General features: G+C 40.6%; 1 protein-coding gene across 1 annotated transcript in view; it reads left to right on the top strand.

The window, feature by feature from the left end:
• Positions 1 to 22,511, top strand: part of EXOC4 (exocyst complex component 4) — an 826,096-nt gene that overhangs the window by 651,507 nt on the left and 152,078 nt on the right. Inside the window, exon 13 of the mRNA XM_059074406.2 lies at positions 17,254 to 17,409. Within this exon, the coding sequence (XP_058930389.1) occupies positions 17,254 to 17,409 (156 nt within the window). The remainder of the gene's footprint in view (positions 1 to 17,253; positions 17,410 to 22,511) is intronic.

Raw genomic sequence — 22,511 nt, 5'->3', positions numbered from 1 at the left:
TGAAGATGGCTATCATGGTCCATTTAGTAGGTTTTTTTTGCGGTACTTGGGCCTCTCTCTGTTGCAGCCTCTCCTGCTGCGGAGCACAGGCTCCAGACGCACAGGCTCAGTGGCCATGGCTCACGGGCCCAGCCGCTCCGCGGCATGTGGGATCTTCCCGGACCGGGGCACGAACCCGCGTCCCCTACATCGGCAGGCGGACTCGCAACCACTGCGCCACCAGGGAAGCCCCATTTAGTAGTTTTGTTTTTCTTTTCCCCTAGACAGAACATCCTTGGTTTCTGATACGTCCTGGGTCTGCAAACCATCCCACTCTTCTTTCTCTGTCGCCATTAGTCTGGTAGTATCTATCTTAAAAAAGGAGTACTCCACTCTGAGCCCAGTGTGCAAGTGTGCTCTTGTTCTTCAGCAAAACCACTGCCTTCTTTGTGCAGGACCCAATGCCAGACACACATCAGTGCATGTGAGTGTGTAGGAATAAAGAAGTCCATCAGTTACAGATTATACCTTTAATGAGCTTTCGTCCTTGGCTGAGGATAGAAAGGAAAATAGGGGACAAAGAAATCAGACGTGTATCCACAGCATCAATTTATGACAGAAAATATGGTAAGATAGGTAATGATGACATGCTCTAGGAGGAAGAAATTAAATAGGACGAGAGAAGTTTGGAGAAGGTTACAAACCTAGGGTTTGTGAAGAATGAGGAGGATTTAGACAGGATTTAAACTGAAGGAGCTAAAGGAGTGAAGGAACCAGAACAATGTCAAGGAGGTGGGGAAGAGCAGGAAAAGGATGAGCAAGTGATGAATGTCTGGGTTTTGGAAAAGATGGCTAAGCCAAAATGGAGGCTTTTGAATGCCAGGCTCAAGGAACGTGACCTTTTAAAGTTTGGTAGTGGGAACCACTGAAGGTCAGGAAACAGGGAATGCCAGGGAAGACCTGTGCTATAGGGAGGTTTTTCTGAGCTTTGTGTAAGATGGATTGGAAAGGCAAGAGTGTGGAGGTGGAGGGGAGAGAGGCAGAGAGTGCCTGAATTCAAGGAGAGGTGGGAGAAATGGAGGGGAAGGGGCAGACCAAGAAACTGAAATTAAGGGGGTAAATTTGTAGGACATGGCCACTGGTTGGCTGTAGGGAATAAGGAAATATAAGAAGAAATAGTAGCTGAAATTAACCTTATCTTTTCTAAGCTATATTTGTAGGGATTTTTTTTTAACTTAAATTCAAAATCTCACATGTAGCCATTAAATTTAATATTCTTTTTAGCTCATCACTTCAGCCTATTGAGATATTTTTGAATCCTCATTCTGTCATCAAAAAATCATAGCTATTCCTCCAAATTCCATGTCGTTCTTCATTTTATTAGCAATCTTTTCGTTTCTTTGTGTATGTCATTTTAAAAATGTTCAACAGGACAGGGCTAAGTTGAGAGTTTTGGGGGGCATACCTCTTGAGACTTCCTTTGAGATTGATGACCATATATTACTCAGTACTTCAGGGGTTCATATGTTTTTCTTTTTTTTTTTTCCACTCCATAACTTTTAGTATATTTTTTAACATCTTTATTGGAGTATAATCGCTTTACATTTTTGTGTTAGTTGCTGCCTTAACAAAGTGAATCAGCTATACATATACATGTATCCCCATATCTCCTCCCTCTTGCGTCTCCCTACCACCCTCCCTATCCCACCCCTCTAGGTGGTCACAAGTCACCTAGCTGATCTTCCTGTGCTATGTGGCTGCTTCCCACCAACTATCTGTTTTACATTTGGTAGTGTATATATATCAATGCCACTCTCTCACTTCATCCCAGCTTACCCCTCCCCCTCCCTGTGTCCTCAAGTCCACTCTCTACATCTGCATCTTTATTCCTGTCCTGCCCCTAGGTTCTTCAGAACCATTTTTTTTCTAGATTCCATATATATGTTACCATACAGTATTTGTTTTTCTCTTTCTGACTTCATTCTGTATGACAGACTCTAGGTCCATCCACCTCACTATAAATAACTCAATTTCATTTCTTTCTATGGCTGAGTAATATTCCATTGTATATATGTGCCACATCTTCTTTATCCATTCATCTGTCTATGGACACTTAGGTTGCTTCCATGTCCTGGCTATTGTAAATAGTACTGCAATCAACATGATACATGTCTCTTTTTGAATTATGGTGTTCTCAGGGTATATGCCCAGTAGTGGGATTGGTGGGTCATATGGTAGTTCTTTTTTTAGTTTTTTAAGGAACCTCCATACTGTTTTCCATAGTGGCTGTGTAGATTTACATTCCCACCAACAGTGTAGGAGAGTCCCCTTTTCTCCACACCCTCTCTAGCGTTTATTGTTTGTAGATTTTTTGTTGATGGCCATTCAGACTGGTGAGAGGTGATACCTCATTGTGGTTTTGATTTGCATTTCTCTAATGATGAGTGATGTTGAGCATCCTTTCATGTGTTTGTTGGCAATCTGTTTATCTTCTTTGGAGAAATGTCTACTTAGGTCTTTTGCCCATTTTTGGATTGGGTTGTTTGTTTTGTTGATATTGAGCTGCATGTAAATTTTGGAGATTAATCCTTTGTCAGTTGCTTCATTTGCAAATATTTTCTCCCATTCTGAGGGTTGTCTTTTCATCTTGTTTATGGTTTCCTTTGCTGTGCAAAATATTTCAAGTTTCATTAGGTCTCATTTGTTTATTTTTGTTTTTATTTCCATTTCTCTAGGAGGTGGGTCAAAAAGGATCTTGCTGTGATTTATATCATAGAGTGTTCTGCTATGTTTTCCTCTAAGAGTTTGATAGTGTCTGGCCTTACACTTAGGTCTTTAATCCATTTTGAGTTTATTTTTGTGTAAGCTGTTAGGGAGTGTTCTAATTTCATTCTTTTACAGGTGGATGTCCAGTTTTCCGAGCACCACTTATTGAAGAGGCTGTCTTTTCTCCATTGTATATTCTTGCCTCCTTTATCAAAGATAAGGAGTTACTCCTCTGCCATCTTGAAGGTCCTCTCTCTTCACACAGATCAATCAAGGAAAGCTTGAAGGCAGATTTAGGGAACTCTTCCATTACTCCTGTGCTAGAGGATCCACATTTCATCTGGAAAGGACATAAATCTGGCAATCTCACTTCAGGCCTAGCCCACCACCTTTTTTCTCTTTGTGCTTAGTCTGCTTCACTTGCTCACAGCAGGCACCGTGCAGAGGCCTTGCCCTGGCCCTTCAGACCAGAGTTCCTCGTGAAATGGTTCATCTGACACCTCAGCTTCGGATGTGCACGGAAGCTGCTCCTCACAGGACTCTCAACTCAAGATCTTATGTGTTTTTCTAACAATAAATCCAGGCTCTAGTTCAAGAGCAGTCTCTTGGGCCTAAATTTGAATACCAGCTCTTTCACTATTAGTTATATGACCTTGAACAGTCACTCAGCCTCTCTGTGCCTTAGTTTTCTCATCTGTGAAAAAAGATAATAATAGTTTGCTCTCATAGGATTGTTTTGAAAATGTTAACCTTTTAGAACTGTTTTAACAAGATATTAAGCCTCACCTCCCAAATGATTAGCTGCTATTTTGATAATGACAGTGATGATGATGACAGAGATTACCTTTACTACCATCTATGACCACACCCTATATTTCATCATCCACTCTATAAGAGACTTAGATTTCTTACTGGTGTTCTCCCAGTTCTGATCATTTTAATGCCGCTAACCCTTTCTTATGTCTCCCCAAATTGGACATGTACAGGCCAGCAGTGGACAATACGTTGTTATTTGTTCTGGAATCCTCTTATCCCTTCACTTTTAGGACCTGCTGCTCCCTGCTCAGCCAAACTCTGTTAAGAACTCTTGTCTTACACAGCTTACAAATTACCCTTGGAAACAGGGTCTCTTGACCTTAAGCCAAATCTATGATTTCTTCTTTCAAGTCAGTGAGTTACCCAGTTAGGAAAGAAACAAAGTCATATGACTTGTTCATTGTGAGGTCTTCCTGGCTCCTAGTGAGTAGCACTTCCTAATTGTTCAAAAACCATCATTAATAGTCTTTTCTAGAATTTTGCCTATAGTTCTAAGCTCACCCAATTTCTGTAATTTACCTTCTTTTCCTTTATGAACATCAGGGCATTTGCTCTTAGGCATTTTTTTCCATCTGCCAGGTTACCTCTAAGGTTACCAGCAGTGGTTCGGTAATTCTATGCTTTGAATTATTTCTGTGCCCCAAAGTTCTTGCCTACATTTATTAAACCTGTCAGAATATTATATCATCTCAGTTACTTTTGACACAGTTAATTACTCCATCTTAAAACAAGTAAACAATCATTTACTTGGCTTCTAGAATTTCATTCATTTAACAAATGTTTATTGAGTACTTAAACCAGAGGTTGTAGATATAGCAATGAACCATACAGAATACTGCTTTCATGGGGTTTACACTCTGTTGGAGATGGGAGAGGGGAGATAGACAATAAATATAATACATAAACCTACAAAGAATTTTAGAAGATACTAAGTACTACAGGGGAGTGGGGTGAATAGACCCTGGATTGTAGGAGAAGGAGGTTGCAATTTTCAGTAGGGTGCCCTAGGAAGCCCTGTCATGTTGAGGTTTGAGAAAAGACTGCAAGGAGTTTTGGGAGTTAGAGAAGATATCTGAAAAGAGTGCCCTGGCAGAGGGCAGAGGCCCTAAGGCAAGACTCTGCATGACTCTTTTCAGGACCAGCAGGGCAGCCAGTGTGTTTGGGGTAAGGTGAGCAAGAAGGGTACTAGAAGGATGTCTGAAAGGGAACAGAAGGCCAGACCATGTAGGGCCTTGTAGGCCACTATAGGGATGTTGAGTTCTACTCTCACTGACATAGGAGCCATTGCAGAAATTATGCTTATGAGCAGTATGATCTAACTTTTATTTTAAAATATAAGTATTGAGACTAGGCTATGGGAGGACAAGGATGGAAGCAGGGAGACTGATGAAGGCCTGTTGTAGTGATCCAGGTGAGAAATGAAGACAGGTCATACTGGTTGGTAGCAGCACAGGTGGTGAGAGCTGATTGAATTCTGAATATATGGTTGACCCTTGAACACCCCAGCTTTGAACTTCATGGGTCCACTAATACACAGATTTTTTTCAATAAATAAGGTACCTGTATTATCATTTTTTAAAAATTTATTTATTTATTTTTGGCTGAGTTGGGTCTGTTGCTGCACGTGGGCTTTCTCTAGTTGCGGTGAGCAGAGGCTACTCTTCATTGCAGCGCACGGTTCACTGATCGCGGTGGCTTCTCTTGTTGCAGAGCACGGGCTCTAGGCTTGTGGGCTTCAGTAGTTGAGGCTCATGAGCTCTAGAGCGCAGGCTCAGTAGTTGTGGCACATGGGCTTAGTTGCTCCGCAGCATGTGGGATCTTCCCAGACCGGGGCTCGAACCATGTCCCCCGCATTGGCAGGCAGATTCCTAACCACTGGGCCACCAAGGAAGCCCTGTATTTTCATTTTGCACATCTTTAAATGAACTAAGTGTGGGGAAAAGTTTATGTTTAATTAGAGATCAGAACATGTGGAATCCAGAAAGAGAAAAATATCGTGTATTAACGCATGTATGTGGAATCTAGAAAAATGGTACATATGAACCTATTTGTAGGGCAGGAATAGAGACGTAGACGTAGAGAACAGACATGTGGACACAGCGGGAAGGGGAGGGTGGGTCAAACTGGGAGATTAAGTTTGACATAAATACACTACCATGTGTAAAACAGATAGCTAGTGGGAACCGGCTGTATAGCACAGGGAGCTCAGCTCGGTGCTCTGTGAGGACCTAGATGGGGGTGGGGGAGGGAGACTCAAGAGGGAGGGGATATATGTATGCATGTAGCTGATTCATTTTGTTGTACAGCAGAGGCTAACTCAACATTGTAAAGCAATTTACTCCAATAAAAAAGAAAGAACATGTGGAATCAGAAGAACTAGGGTTTGGTTCCTGATTCTGTCCAAACTGTTTCAGCTTCCTGCTCTTGGGTGAGCCACTTATCAATCCTTTGTTTTGGAGGCAGAGATAGCAGTTTGTGGATTTTCAACGGTGCAGGGGGGTCTGCAGCCCTAACCCCCACGTTGCTCAAGGATCAACTGTATTTGGAAGGGCCAGGCGACAGAATTCCCGCCAGATTGGATACAGAGTGTGAGAGAAAGAACGGCATCAAAAATGACTCAGGATTTTTCATTTGAATGGTGAAAAGTTGGAGTTGTCAACGATTGAGATGGAGGACACTGAAGGTTTGTGGGCAATGGATGAGGATTTACATTTGGAGTGTCTTTTAGACATCCACACGGAGATATGGGGTAGGTAGTTGGATATACGCATCAAAAGGAGAGAGGTCTGCCCCGGAGGTATGTATTTGGTAGCCATCAACATATAGAGTGTATATAAATGATATTTAAAACCATGGACTGCATGAAATCTCTACGGGATTGAATATAAATATGACAGAGAAGAGGACTATGGACTTTAAGAAGTTTGCAAGATGAGGAGAAACCAGCAAAGGAGACTGGAAAGCAACAGTCAGTGAAGTAGAAGGAAGTTGAAGAGAATGTGGAGTCCTGGAAACCAAGTAAAGGGATGAAGGGATCCCCTGTCTCAGTGCTGCTATTCAGTCAAGCATTAGAACTGAGCATTGATCGAGTGATAAATTGAACAACGTGGAGGTCATTGTGATTGTCACAAGAGTTATTTCTATGGACTAGTAGGCAGGAAACCTGGATTGATATGGGCTTACAAAAAGAATCTGGGCGTAGAGTACTTGTAAATGTAGGCAGAACTTTTACAGTGAGTCTTGCTGCGAAGGGAAACAGAGAAATGGGGTAGTAGCTGGTGAACTGAGGCCACATGAAGGATTTTTTTAAAAATTGTTTTTTGTGTTAGCTTAAATAGAAATAGTGCATGTTTATATTTGAAGAAAATTATTTAGGAGAAAGGGAAAATTATTGATGTCGGAAAGAAAGGGCAAATTGCTGACATTGTGTTTGAGGTGGGATGCAATGCAACAAGTGTAGTAACTGGCTGTAGGCAGGAACATGGATGGTTCTGTTCCCCATGCTCCGTCCTTCTCACAGGAATTGAGTTATTTCTCTGTTGTTTATATTTCACCATTTTGTCCAAACAATGCACCTATCTCTATTATGCTACTTTTCCTTGGAAAATACCCATTGCTTTTGGTTCTTGGTATATTACGGTCATCAAGTATCATGATCCTTCCCCGAAGAGACTATACCGCTTTGGTATCCCTCATGGCCAGATTCTCTGGAGTGATGTCCACTTACCAGTGCCCACTGTCACATCACTGCTTATACAGGGTATTATCTGTAGTAGTCTCCCACAGTTGCTGAATTACAGGCCCTGGATGAATTTATCTCAGGGTTGGGAAAAGTAATTCTGTGAAGCTTTGAAGGGAATTAAATAGAAAATCATTTACGTAGTTGTTACACAACAGCGTGTGCACACACACAACCTATAACTCCATGGTGCCTTTTACCTATTACTTAATCAGGTTTTCCAGGCTCGGGAGAAAGTATTTCCTCATTGTATGAGTCTGAAGATGCAAAGTGTCCTTACTTCCTCTCTTCCCATTTGTTGCCCTCCCCCAGATTGGCACCTGCTGAGGAGTAATTAGGGCAGTCCTAATTTGGACAGCCAAATCCTGATTACAGTGACAGGAAAAACAGGAAATGTTCTAGTTTTGCTGCCAGCAAATGACTGACTTAAATAGAAATCCATATACAATTCAAATGATCCAAAATGATGTAACACTGGGGAAGGAGGAAAGGAGCAGGGAAACATTGCAATCTGATTCTTTCTCAGCAGATATCTTTTGCTGAAAGGATCCAGTCCATAAGCTCACAATGCCCTCTGCTGAGAGCTGGCATGTTCTCCAAGTTTACCATGAGAACCTGAGCGTCCACTGGAAGTTTGGAGATCTGAGGAAAGGTCAAAAACGTCTCCCCTTTCTCTGAGCCCCTCACTCTGGAGAGAAAGCCTGTTCTATATAATGATGTCATGTTACGTGCTTTGGATAAAGAGAGGTGTCCTACAAGTGAGGTGAGGACTAGAAGTCTTTTTCTTAATTAGTCACACCCCTTGGGGCTTAAAGGAGAACTCAGCTGTGAATTCTCTGGAGCTCTGCATTAGTGATCAGGCAGTTGGTCTATTGGTCTGCTACTTCCAAGCCGAGTGCTTCTCTCTCTTTGTCATCCTCTTTGTCCTGAGGTACAAGCAGCAGCTTATATGTCCCGGAATAGTCATTTGACAATGGAAAATCACAGTTTTTTAAAGTGTCTGTCTGTTCCAATTTAGCATCAGTTCATTAATCAATTTTTTTTTTTTTTTTGCCTTCCTGCATTGTGTTGGGCCTGGTAGAAAATACAAATAAAACGTCTTCTAATCTTAGAGGCTCAGTTGATATAAGACACAAACATGTTTTTATTAGGGGAAGGTGTAACCATCCCCAGGGTCCACGTTTTACTGCTTCTCCAAAGAAGCCTGAGAACTCATGCCAGCGCATGAAGGAAGAGCGACGTGGAGATAAACTTGTGATCAGCCATGGCAGCAACCAGATCTGGCACAGGGCTGGACACCTTGTTGGCCCTCAACATGTTTATTGAGTGAAGGTGGAAATTCTTGACAGACCAAAGAGAATGAGCAAGCAGTAGGGACATGATGCGTGGAGGAGGGGTTGAGAAATGAAAATGACTGGGGTGGACAGTGTAGTTGGGTAAGAATGAGCAGAAAAGAGTTTTGTTTTTTTTTTAAACTTCCCATATTAAGTACAGGAGCACCATCATAGGTCTTGGGAAGGAAGATGACCTACCTCGTCTGTCATCAGAGTGGCATCTTTTTTTTTTTTTTTTTTTTTTTGCAGTACGCGGGCCTCTCACTGTTGTGGCCTCTCCCGTTGCGGGGCACAGGCTCCGGACGCGCAGGCTCAGCGGCCATGGCTCATGGGCCCAGCCGCTCCAGGGCATGTGGGATCTTCCCGGACCGGGGCACGAGCCCGCGTCCCCTGCATCGGCAGGCAGACTCTCAACCACTGTGCCACCAGGGAAGCCCTTTGGTTTTTTAAATATCAAACAATTATGACCCTTCATATGAGAGCTTCTCTATTTAAAGGTTGTTATTAAATTATCCCCAAAGGTTACCTCCTGTAAGCTCTGAAATTCCAAGTCCTTTTCCCTGGGTCGTCTTGAATTGTTTCTGTTTCCCATCGACCATCTCCAGAGTTACCAGATGTTTCTTAAGTTGTGATTCCAAGGTAGAAATACATAGCATCACAAAGCTCTCTTATGATGAGTGTGATGTGAAAGCCAACCTGATGTTTCTCTGCTCTTCCTATTTATTCTGCTCCATCTTATCTTAAGAGATTTTTTAGTTTTGTTTTTGTGTTTGTTTTGTTTTAGTCAGCAGCATAGTACCAGCCTTGATTTCTACATCCGTCATTGTCATGATCACGGTATTGCTGGATGTTGCACTGCAGCTTGGCCAGCTACAGGTCCAGTCGTTCACAGTTGAAAATCGACTACAGTAGCTTAATTTGGACCAACCTTGTCCGGGGTTTATTTATCGAGCTTGGCTCCTAGTTTTTGAAGTGTCTGAAAGATCCAGTCTGGGAAAGTAAACACCATGCCCAGGCTGCCACCAAACAGTTGAATCCAATGAGCCCCACCTGCCCCTGGTTGTTTACGTAATGAAAGACTCAGCACCCCAGCTGTATCCAGGGACCAGGCACACTTGGATTTCCCAACTGTTCCCGAGAGGAAGCAGTGCACATCAGAGCCAGTAGACACCAACAGATGTTTTCTGAATGGAATTCACTCAGCTGTGTCTGGAGGGTGGACTCTTCCCATAGCAGCCTTATCACCTGTTCCAAGAGGTATACCTATTTTCCTTTTCCTCCTGGGAACAGGCACAAGTAGTTTCACAGATGGCTCTGTCTGTGGCCGTTGAGCTGTGAATTAATTAGTAGATTATGGTCCTGGTAGTGGTGATTTTGACCCTACTCCTCTTGTGGAATAATTATTGTAGATTTAGTTCTCCTTTTTTGAGGCTATTTAGATATATCCTGGAATTTTGTAACCCACATAATCCCATTTATCTCAAAATTATAAACTAATAAATGCAATTAGTTAGGATGGGAACTTTGCCATTTGAATGAAAAATTCCCTTTAGGGTCATCGTATGTTGCTAATCAATGCTAATATTTCAGATCAGAATATTTGGAATTGCTTTTGGGATTGATGTTCATTACAAGATGAATTAATTTATTGTTGAGGGCAATATATAGGTAGGCGGTGTGCTAGTTAATTTGGATTACTGGTTTTTTTTTTTTTTTTTTTTTTTTTTTTGTGGTACGCGGGCCTCTCACTGTTGTGGCCTCTCCCATTGTGGAGCTCAGGCTCCGGACGCACAGGCTCAGTGGCCATGGCTCACGGGCCCAGCCGCTCTGCGGCATGTGGGATCTTCCCGGACCGGGGCACGAACCCGTGTCCCCTGCATCGGCAGGCGGATTCTCAACCACTGCGCCACCAGGGAAGCCCTGGATTACTGTTTTTTAATAAGATAGAATCTATGAAAATTAGTGAAGGCAGTAATATAATACCATATTATTGAATTAAACCAGTCTTAAAAAAATACATAAGTAAATGATGTGAGTACCTTTAACACAGTATCCCGCTAAGCTATTTTTTTTCATTCCAGCGAGTGCTAAAATGAAAAATTCTAGATCCCTAAAGCATATGGTACCATCTCACATGTACAGATCCAAACTGTCTCCTGAACCCTGGGGCAGATGGGGGCCAGGATGGATGGGCTCAAAGAAAACTGAGTTGGCTTTGGACTTCTAACTCTGTGGAGCAGAATTTGACTTGTAGTGTGGGTATAAGAGGAATTGAACCAGTCAGCCACAGTCCTTTGTAGTTATGGACACTGAAATTTAACTTTTATATAATTTTCACATGCCACAAAATATTCTTTTTCTTTTGATTAAAATAAACATTCAAAAATGTCAACCCTATTCATAGCTTACAACACATACAAAGTAAGCTAATGGGGCAGATTTGACTGACAGACCATAGTTTGTCCGACCCATTGTGTTGGACAGAGTCCTAATTATGAGGTTATAAACAGTAAGTATAAAAGGAAGGCTTTTATTCATTTGCTTTCCAAAGGGGAAGATTACTGTAGGCTGACATAGTCAACAGAGTCCTCCCAGAGAAAGTGAGGTTTTGAGTAGACTTTCCAGTAATAGGCCACCTATGAATAAGTGAAGGGGAAGGTTTGACAATAATCACTCCTTGGTTCATTTGTCTTGAGTCAGGACTTTTTTATGTTGGACTTTTTTTTTTTTTTTCCAGAAGGGGACACACCTGTATTCATTATTCTGACTTGTACTGAATTCAGACAGGTATGGAGAGACCAATGCAAAGTGATCTGTAATTTGGTCAAAATGCCAGATGGCTTGATGGCTCACCTAAGTCGTTCAGTGCAGAGAAATAGTAAAGGAAAACCACTAAAATGGTTTTAGCTTAATCAGTTACCCAGTCTCCTAAAACTGAAGAGGGCTTATTTTTATGTCCCATTCAGTTCTTATACACTTTCCAAATACCAGGTATTGTGCTAGGCGCTAGGAGCCCAAAAGCTAGTGAGAAATCAACTCTATCCTCAGAGAACTCATCATCTAGTAGGGAATGCCAACTTGTAAAGAAGTGTGGTAGGACCACTGAGAGCAGAGATATGTATAAGGCAGTGGTTCTCACTTTGAGTATACATTGGAATCACCTGGGAAACTTTTTAAAATTCTGATGCCTGGGTCCCATCCCCAGAGATTCTGACTTACTAGGTCTTAGAAGTGGCCTGGGCGTCCAGTATTTTTTTGTTTTTTTAAAGTTCCCCAGGTGCAGTCAAGATTGAAAACCTCAGGTAAAGGATGATATGGTACAAAAGAAAGGACTCAGCTGTCCCAAGGGAAGAGCCGAGGTAATGTTTGATCAGTAGAGGCAAACAACGAACGTGGAAAAAGGCTCTCTGGGCAGAGATAATACATACAAGCAGGAAACAGTATATCCCCTTCAAAAACCATTAGAATACTCACTGTGGGTAGGGTTTTCAACCAACACGGGCAGGGATTTGACTGGGAGTAGTGAACAGAGACAAAAGAGGAAAGCAGTAGCAGGAGATGAAGTCGAAAAGGTAGATGTTCATGCCCTGCTAGGTTTGGACTTGGTCTTAGAGTTAGGAATCAGTGAAGAATTCTAAGAAGGAAAAAACGTGACTGCATTTGTACAGTTTTAGAAAAATGATTCTTCCGACTAATTTGGTGAGTTGGACTGACGGTCTTGAAGCTCCAGGCAAGACACCCAGTTATAAGGTCACTGCCAAGTCCAAGTGAAAAATGATGAGGGTCTAAATAATAGGCTAAGGGCAGTGAACCGGGACAGGAAACAACAGATTTATAAGTTACCAAGCAGATGGAATTGGGAGGTTATGGTATCTATGGGTAATGAGGATGACTCCGAGTTCCTGACTTAAATAACAGGATGGATGGTTGGACTGTTGACCAAAATAGGGAATACTAGATGTTCAGTGGGAGAGGGAAAGGTGGATAATACGTGAGCTCCTTTGACTCTAATTTAAATAGCTGGTAGGACTGCCAAGTTCAGTTCTCCCGTGAACCTTTGTATATGCAGATCCGAGACTTAGAAGAGAGGGCAGCCCTGAAGATATTAATTTGGGAGTCTTTGGATTACAGGTGGGTCATGTCTGGCAAGAAGATGAGATTGCCCAAGTGAGACATGCAGAATGCTCTGGAATACCAACATGTAAAGTATGGACAGAGGAAAAGAACCCTCAGTTCGCCTAAGAAAGAGCTTAGGAGAAGATGATGATGTGGATACCAAAGGAATAATATTTTAAGAAGGGAACAGTCAAAAGCATCAGATGCTTCCGAATAATCAGAGTGTAAAGTAAAAAAGAATACCCACGGATTGGTACAGCAGTGTCAGGGAAATGGTGGTTCTAGAATCCTGACTGCAGTTGATTTAATACTGAACTTTTGACTTCAGTTAGAAGTGTGGAGTGGGTAGGTTTAGGAAATCCTTTTCCTATTCCTAATATGTAGAAAGTCCTAATACATAGAAAGTCCAGATAGAAATATGTATCTTTAAGAATGTATTTTAAATATGTAGCCAAATTCAAAAGAAAGAAAATTTTCCACATGCCTCAAATGGAGGAGGAACTAAAAGCCATAGCAACAAGCAAATGTTGAAGTTGAGAGGCCCACAGTGGTATCAGGACCACGTATAGAGGTTATCTTTGTCTGTTTGGTCTGCTATAACTAAATGCCAAAGACTGGGTGGCTTATAAACAACAGAATTTTATTTCTCACCATTCTGGAGGCTGGAGTCCAAGATCATAGTGCTGGAAGAGTCAGGTTGCAGACTGCTCATTGCATTATCCCCTGGCGGAAGGGGCTAGGGAACTCTGTGGGATCTCTTTTGTAAGTCATTAATCCCATTCATGAGGGCTCCACCCTCGTGACCTAATCACTTCCTAGAGGCCCTACCTCCGAATACTGTCAAACTGGTGGTAGGATTCCAACATGTGAATTCTGAGGGGACACAAACATTCAGACCATAGCAGAGGTGAAGACCCAATAGGGGCCTAGCATATTAACACCTGCGTGGCCTGAAATTTGATCGGTGCAGAAGTTGTGCATGGGGTTTTTTCCACCTATAAATGGAACCAGGAAAACTCTGTGCTTGAGAATGAGCCACCCTACTTGGAGTAGAAAAAGTGGCCCCTAAAAGAAATCAGAATCCTACACATGTGACATGGGTAAGTAAGGACCTCGATTTGTACCACCCATGTAGGGAGAGAAAATTTTAAGCCAAGACAAGGAAGGAAGAAAGAATCTTAAAATCTTATTTGGAACTGATGAAACCTTTAGGATCCAGGAGAGGCAAATGCAGCCCACCTAATAGTGACATCTCTAAAATGCAGGGCAAATGTGGGATTCCTACAGAGGACATGTCCTACTGAGGTAGAGCTTGCAGACCAGCAGAGAAGACCACATGAGAAAACTCACCATCATGAGAAAAGAAGGAAAATGCAGCTGATGGGACATTTGACATCCAAAGAATTACCAAAACATACAGAGACACATAAAAAGAACTTTACAATTACTGTTTTTAAAATATTCAAAGAGATAAAAGAAGGAATAGAAATCATAATACAAGCACAGGACAGTTTGGAGGGGAGAAGCCAGTGCATTTGTCTAGAAGTAAAAAATATGCATTGAAAAATTTGCAAGAAGGAATAGATGGGTTAAATCATAGAGTAGATCCTGGAGGGAGACTTCACGAGTTGAAAAAGTGAACCACAGGTGAGAAAGTAGCATCAGTGAGTGGAGGCTGCACTCATTTGAAGACAGTGTGTGTGAAGGAGAGAGAGGAGCTTTACTAGAGAGAAATGCTAGATCAAGAAAGAGATTCAGTGACTCATTCATTTTAAAAAATAACACGGGATTGAGGAGTATATTGAGAGAGACCCTAAATACGCAGAAAAGGGGGGGATCGTTGCGAGGTGGGGAAAGGGTCCCCAGAGCCTAGGTAGACGGATTACTGGAAGTGGAGAATTAAACAGATTTGAAAGTATTTCTGTGGGGGATAGGAGGTGGGATGTTTGAAAGTATATAATTAGGACTCCTCCTGTCTTTGGTGGATGGGAAGAATTCGGGGGATAAGCAATGAGGAGATAAAGAAAGGGCAAAGGTTTAAAAAATAGCCATAGAGGGGCTTCCCTGGTGGCGCAGTGGTTGAGAGTCCGCCTGCCTATGCAGGGGACACGGGTTCGTGTCCCGGTCCGGGAGGATCCCACGTACTGCAGAGCGGCTGGTCCCATGGGCCATGGCCGCTGAGCCTGCGCGTCCGGAGCCTGTGCTCCGCAACGGGAGAGGCGATGACAGTGAGAGGCCCGCGTACCGCAAAAAAAAAAAAAAAAAAAAAAAAAAGCCATAGACATTTAGGTTGCTTCTGTGACCTGACTACTGTAAATAGTGCTGCAGTGAACAGGACAAGTGCCTTTTTAAAAAAATAAATTTATTTATTTTTGGCTGCGTTGGGTCTTTGTTGCTGCGCCCAGGCCTTTCCTTCTAGTTGCGGCGAGCGGGGGTTACTCTTCATTGCAGTGCGCGCGCTTCTCGTTGCGGCAGCCTGTCTTGTTGCGGAGCACGGGCTCTAGGCACGCGGGCTTCAGTAGTTGGGGCACTCGGGCTCTAGAGTGCACGGGCTTCAGTAGTTGTGGCGCACGGGCTTCGTTGCTCCGCGGCATGTGGGATCTTCCTGGCGCAGGGCTCGAACCCGTGTCCCCTGCGTTGGCAGGCGGATTCTTAACCACTGCGCCACCAGGGAAGTCCTACAAGTGTTTTTTTGAATTATGGTTTTCTCTGGGTATATGCTCAGTAGTGGGATTGCTAGGTCGTATGGTAGTTCTATTTTTAGTTCTTAAGGAACCTCCGTACTGTTCTCCATAGTGGCTGTATCACTTTACATTCCCACCAACAGTGAAGAGGGTTCCCTTTTCTAGGCACCAAGGGGGAAAAACTGGTGGGGGATGTGTGTGATGAATTGGGAGATTGGGATTGACATATATACACTAATATGTATAAAATATAAGACCCTGCTGTATAAAAAAATAAATAAAATTCAAAAAATATGTATATATTTTTAAAAAATAGCCCTAGAGCAAATGAGAGAGGAGGTCGATCAGAGACAGGTAAAAAGAATGCCAAAGAATGTTGGGGATTCTTCTGCTGTGGAATAGCATAAATTTGAGACGGTACCATTCTGTAAGACTGAATCCGGCACCCCACGTATAAAAGTGTAAAAATTATATTGTGGGATTAACCCATAAACATTGCAGAAAAGATGCAAGAAAATAACAAAGAAAAAACAGAAATGGAAGATATCAGTCAGAGTAATTTGAGAGATCCCAGGGAAGAAGGTTCTATAGTCGAAATTTTTTATTGCTGACCATAGTTACTGTTAGAAAACTTTTGCTTGTAGTGAGTTAGAAGAATTCAGCTATGGTTCTTTTATTTATTCTAGCTTATTTTCAGATTACCAGGGCAATATTGCTCCCTACGTCATGAAATCTTGTTACCTAAAGTTAGGTTGTCATGAGTCAAGGTTTTTAGGCATCAACAACTTCTGTCTACAAACATTAATTGTTTGTTGGGTAAAGGAGATTTTACCATACATCCAAGCATATACACCGTGTCTATATTGTATATTTAGAAGCACATCATGTTCTTCAGTATAACCCTTATACCAATGTAAATTCCTGCCTGTGATGGAGGGGAAAACCTCCTATAGTCTTGTTCAACTTCAGAGGACTAGCCAGCTAATTAGCGATCCCTTCATAAATAAATGTCATTCTGTCACCTAGAATTGCTGAGGGGGATTTTTAGACCATTGAAATTAGTTATAGTGGCAGAAATGTTGAACAGAAAGGGAAGCTTCTTAGTTAAGTTGAAACTGAACATTTACCGTGAATTTACAGGTACATTTTGGAAAGAGCCGTGTTAATAGCTCACCCATGGGCCCTGTTAAAGGAGTTGAAGCCTGTCACTTTAGGTCATTTGTCAAAGCCCACTGGAGAGAGCAATAATCAAAGACTTTTCTGCTTGACATCAGGGGCAGAAGATTTCTCTGTGATGGTAGATTTACTTTGAATAGAGGGGTGTCCATGGTTCAAAAAACACCTTCAAGTAGAGCTAATTGGTAGTTTAAACCAAGAGGTCAGAGTACAACTTTTTGTAACACTTCCATCACCTTTCAGGTATCACTTATGTTGTTGTTTAGTTGCACTCTCTTGTATGGTTAACCCACTTTTTATTTGTTCAACATCTTTCTCGAAAGAATCCCTACCTACCCCCACCCCCCAAACCTACCATACACTTTCATTTATTCCAAGGGATTAACTAGGATAAGGGGAACTAGTTAATATTATTAGTTTCACAATTACTCAACAATGAAGAAACTAAAAATGGCATCGAGGAATGATGTTTCCCACCAAAGTGACCTATTCATGGATGTCATGCTTCCAACTAGATAATGGATTATGTTAATAGGAGAGGTGGGCATGGTATCTTTTTTTTCCGCAGCAAAGGTGGATGTAAAATGCTAACCAGAAGCCAGGCAGTGTCCTGAAGTGTGTCTTTTCTGTTGGTCGTGTTTAGGGGCATTGTCCAGTCAGAAGAAAAACTTGTCATCAGTGCATCTTGGGCAAAAGATGATGATATCAGCAGGCTCTTGAAATCTCTACCAAACTGGATTAACATGGCTCAACCCAAACAGCTGAGGCCAAAGAGAGAAGAGGAAGAAGATTTCATAAGGTAAAATGGTCTATTTTCTAAGTTGCACTAAACATGGGAAGAAAAATATCCATTTAGCTAATTCTTTCCTACATGAAATTTGGGCCATTTCTAAATATCAGACAGCACTGAACTGAACTCAGTAAAGTCTGTTTCTATTGTACTACACCTCATTTCCTGTGCAAGTATGGCTTCTGCTCAAAACTTTAGAAGGAAGGGACTGATGTGAATCAAATTTGGAGGATTGCTAAATCAAGTTAAAATATTTTTTTACTTTTTAGGTCATTCTCCCTTCTTAGGGAAGCTCATAGTTTATTCATTAATTCATTTATTTCTTCAACAAAGCTGTATGGCCCTTGTTTTGTGTCATACCTTGGAAACATGACAATTAATAATGTAAAGTTCCTGCCCATAAGTGTGTTACAATTGTTCTTAGCATGTTCTTTAGTTCACAAAACTGTTAGTTGAACTTGCCAGAAATATATATGTGCTTCCCACGTTTGTTCATGTATAGTGTATCCAGTTGTTTTCTACTTATTTTGACAAAAGTAAGGTCTCGCTTTCAACTTTATCACTCAACTTTTACCTTTGCACAATTTAAATGTTTTACTTAGCCATGAAAATGTAGCCTAATTTGATGAAGCTACTCATTTTCACATGGCTCGCTTGCCACAATGAAATATTTTCACCTCTGTCATTTTAGAGCTGTGTAAAGTAGGGGAAAAAGTGGAGGTAATATTTTGTCACATTAAAAGTAGGTTTATTCTTATTGTCTTTTGCTATCCAAGTGAATGAATAAATAGTAAAAAAAAAAAAAAAAAAAAAAAAAGAAAATGAAATAAAGTAAAAGCACTTTAAGGAAGCAAAGACCAGAAAAAGAATAAAAGAAGTAGTGACCAATATTTTACTTTTAAGTCATCATAGAACTGTGGGCTCATCTCTCTCAGAATGTGGGTTGCAGCTATAGATAAATAGGTCTTTACTGTTCACAAAGTTAACCGTATCCGTATACTATGGTGCCATATTTTTACCAACATTTTATTATGAAAAATTGCTATAGTGCCATTTAAAACTTCCTCAAAATCATGAGACTCAAAAGTTCACCTGTAATTTAACCTAAAGTCTTCCTATTTATGGTTTCTTCCTCATCATTCACAGTATCTCAGAAAAACTTGTCAGCTAGTTATATTATTATAAGAAAACTATATTATATGTGCATAATTTATTTTTTAATTAATGGACTTTATTTGCATGAGGTAGTAGTTTTAGGTTTACAGAAAATATTCAGTGAAAAACACAAAGTTGCCATATATCCCGTCACTCACCCTCACCCCCACCAATTTCCTCTATTTTTAATATCTTACAGTAATGTGGTATGTTAGTTAAAATTGGTAAGCTAATATGGATACATTATTATTAACTAAGTCTGTAGTTTACATTAGGGTTCACTCTTTGTGTTGTACATTCTATGAGTTTTGAGAAATGTATAATGAGTGTACCCATTCATTGGTTACAGTGAAGGTAACCACTTCAGTGTCACACAGAATAATAGTTTCACTGCCCTAAAAACTCCTCTGTGCTCCTCCTGTTCACCCCAGCCTTCCTCTCCTCCAACCTGTGGCAACCATTGTTTTGTTTTTTTTTTTTTTTACTGTCTCCCTAGTTTTGCCTTTTCCCAAATGTCATATAGTTGGCATCATACAATACATAACCTTTCGGATTCACTTCTTTTGCCTTGCTGTATGCGCTTAAGGTTCCTCCATGTCTTTTGGTGGCTTGGTAGCTGTTTTTTAATCTCTGAATAATATTCCATTGTATGGACATACCATAATTTGTTTATTCGTTCACCTACTGTAGGATTTCTTGGTTGCGTCTGAGTTTTGGCAGTTATAAATAAAGCTGCTATAAACATTTGTGTTCAGGGTTTTTTGTGGATGTAAGTTTTCAGCTCACTTGGGTAAATACCAAGGAATGTGACTGCTAGATCACACTGATGTATGTCAAGAGTATGTTTAGTTTTTGTAGAAATTGCCAAACTGTATTCCAAAGTGGTCGTACCATTTTGCATTCCCACCAACAACGAATGAGAGTTCCTGCTGCCCCACATCCTCGATAGCATGTGGTGGTGTCAGTGTTTTGGATTTGGTACATTCTAATAGGTGTGTAGTGATCTCATTGTTTTAATTTGCATTTCTCTAATGACATATGATGTTAAGCATCTTTTCATATGCTTATTTAATAACTATATATATATATATTTTTGGTGAGATATCTGTTCAGATCTTTTACCATTTTTAAATTGGGTCATGTGTTTTCTTCTTGTTGAGCTTTGAAAGTCCTTTGTATATTTTGGATACCAGTCCTTTAATTGATAGGTGTTTTACAAAAATTTTCTCCCAGTGTATGCCTTGTCTTTTGATTCTCTTCACAGAGTCTTTCATAGAGCATAAGTTTTTAATTTTAATGGAGGCAATCTTAATGATTTTTAAAACAATGGATTGTGCTTTTCTGCTGTCTGGTTTTAACTGAGTGTTTTGTATAGTTCCACTTTTTCTCCTCTCTTAGTATATATATTTCTTTTTTTCTTAACTTCTTTATTTAGTGGTTGCCCTAGAATTTGCAACATACGTTTATAACTAATGCAAGTACCTTATAACAAAGTAGTCCCAATTCTTTCCTCCCATCCCTTATACCATTGCTGCCATTCACTGCATTTATCCATAAGCTATAATCACTGTACATAATGTTGCTGTTATTATTTTGAACAAACTGTTACCCGTTAGATCAATTAAGAATAGAGAAATAAAAGATTTTATTTACCTTCAATTATTCTTTCTTTAATACTCTTCCTTTTTTAGTGTAGGTCCAAGTCTCCCTAAAGAACTTCTTTAACATTTCTTGTAAGGCATGTCTATTGAAAACAAATTCCTTCAATTTTTGTTGGAGAAAGTGTTCATTTTTCCCTTACTTTTGAAGAGTAATTTCATAGTGTTCAAAATTCTAGGTTGATGATTGTTCTAACACTTTAAGTATCTCACTTTGCTATTCTTGCTTCCATGGTTTTTGAAGAAAAGTCCAATGTAATTTTTATTCTTGTTTTTCTATAGGTAAGGTAATTTTTTCCTATGGCTTCTTGCAAAGTTCCTTTGTTTTTGATTTTGTGCCATTTGAATATTGTATGCCTGGGTATAGAGGGGTGTGTGTGTGTGTGTGTGTGTGTGTGTTTCATGCTTGGTGATCAGTGAGCTCCCTGGATCTGTGATTTGGTGTCTGTCATTTGTTTTGGGAAATTCTCAGTCATTATTGCTTCAAATATTTGTGCTTCTTTTTCTCTTTCTTCTCCTTCTGGTATGCCCATTATACATACATTATAACTTTTTGAATTTGTTCCTCAGTTCTTGGATATTCTGTTCTCTTTTCATTCTTTTTTCCCTTTGGATTTCGATTTTGGAAATTTTTATTGATGTTTCTTCAAGCTTACTCATTCTTTCCTTGGTTATGCCCAGTCTATTAAATAAGTCCATCAAAGACATTCTTCATTTCTGTTATGGCATGTTTGATTTCTAGCATTTCCTTTTGATTCTTTCTTAGAGTTTCCATCTCTCTGCTTATGTTACCTATAGTTTACATGTGCACATGTCAAAGGCACAGCTTGGCAAATTTTCATACTTTTCATTGTGTAACAGTATCCAGATCCAGAAACAGAATAATAGCAATAAGAAACAGAACAAAGCAATAGTGAGCCTTCTCGTGCTTCCTTCTGGTCACCATTTTCCTCTCTGAAAATTACCTGTATCTGACCTTTAAATACATAGATTAGTTTAATCGTTTTTTGGATTCTTTTTAAATGGAATCATGCACTTATATATTCTTTTATGACTGGCTTCATTTGTTCCACATTATATTGACAAGATTCATCCATATTCTTGTGTATAGGTCCTTATTACTCTGTACTCTATATTGTATTCTATTATATGGGTACACCCCAGATATTTTTTAATATTGTATTATTTGAATGTTTATGTGTGTATATATGCATTCATTTATTTTACTCCTGTTGGGTACCTGGGTACTTTCTAATTTAAAACTGTTTCAAATAGTGCTGCTTTGTATATTCTACTATATGTCTCTTGGTAATCATATGTATATATTTCTATTGCTTACATTCTAGGAGTCAGGTTGCTGGGTCATAGCATATGCATATGTTGAGTTGTAGCGCACACTGCCAAATAGTTTCCCAAGCTGGTAGTAAGAGTTTGCACTCTCATAGCAGTGTATGAAAGTTCCAATTGTTCCATATCTCATCTATATTTGATATTCTCCATCTTTTTAATTTTGGCCTTCTAGCAGATTTGTAGAGGTATCTCAGTGTGGTTTAATATGCATTTCTCTCATGACTAATAAAGTTGAACATATTTTAATGTACTTTTATGGTATTGGCCATTTGAATATCCGCTTTCACAACATATTTGTTCAGATCTACTGCCCACTTTTTTTTTTTTTTTTTTTTTTTTTTTTTGCAATACGTGGGCCTCTCACTGTTGTGGCCTCTTCCGTTGCGGAGCACAGGCTCCAGACGTGCAGGCTCAGCGGCCATGGCTCACGGGCCCAGCTGCTCCACAGCATGCAGAATCTTCCTGGACCGGGGCATGAACCCGTGTGCCCTGCATCGGCAAGCGGACTCTCAACCACTGTGCCACCAGGGAAGCCCCTGCCCATTTTTTAATTAGGTTGTCTGTCTTTTCCCTACTGATTTGTGGGAATTCTTTATATATCTGGATGTAACTCCTTTGTGATGGATAGGTAGTAGGTAGATAGATAGATAGATAATGTCATCTTCCCCCACTTTACAAATTGCCTTTTCACTCTCTTAATGGTGTCTTTTTTTTTTTTTTGCGGTACGCGGGCCTCTCACTGTTGTGGCCTCTCCCGTCGCGGAGCCCAGGCTCCGGACGCGCAGACTCAGCGGCCATGGCTCACGGGCCCAGCCGCTCCGTGGCATGTGGGATCTTCCCGGACCGGGGCACGAACTCACGTCCCCTGCATCGGCAAGCAGACACTCAACCACTGTGCCACCAGGGAAGCCCAATGGTGTCTTTTAATAAACAGACTTTTAAAATTTT

Source organism: Kogia breviceps, chromosome 9 (genome assembly GCF_026419965.1).
Source record: "Kogia breviceps isolate mKogBre1 chromosome 9, mKogBre1 haplotype 1, whole genome shotgun sequence".
In the NCBI taxonomy this organism is placed as follows: Eukaryota; Metazoa; Chordata; class Mammalia; order Artiodactyla; family Physeteridae; genus Kogia; species Kogia breviceps.
Note: the sequence above shows the minus strand (reverse complement) of the source record. Positions and strands in the feature narration are given on the sequence as shown.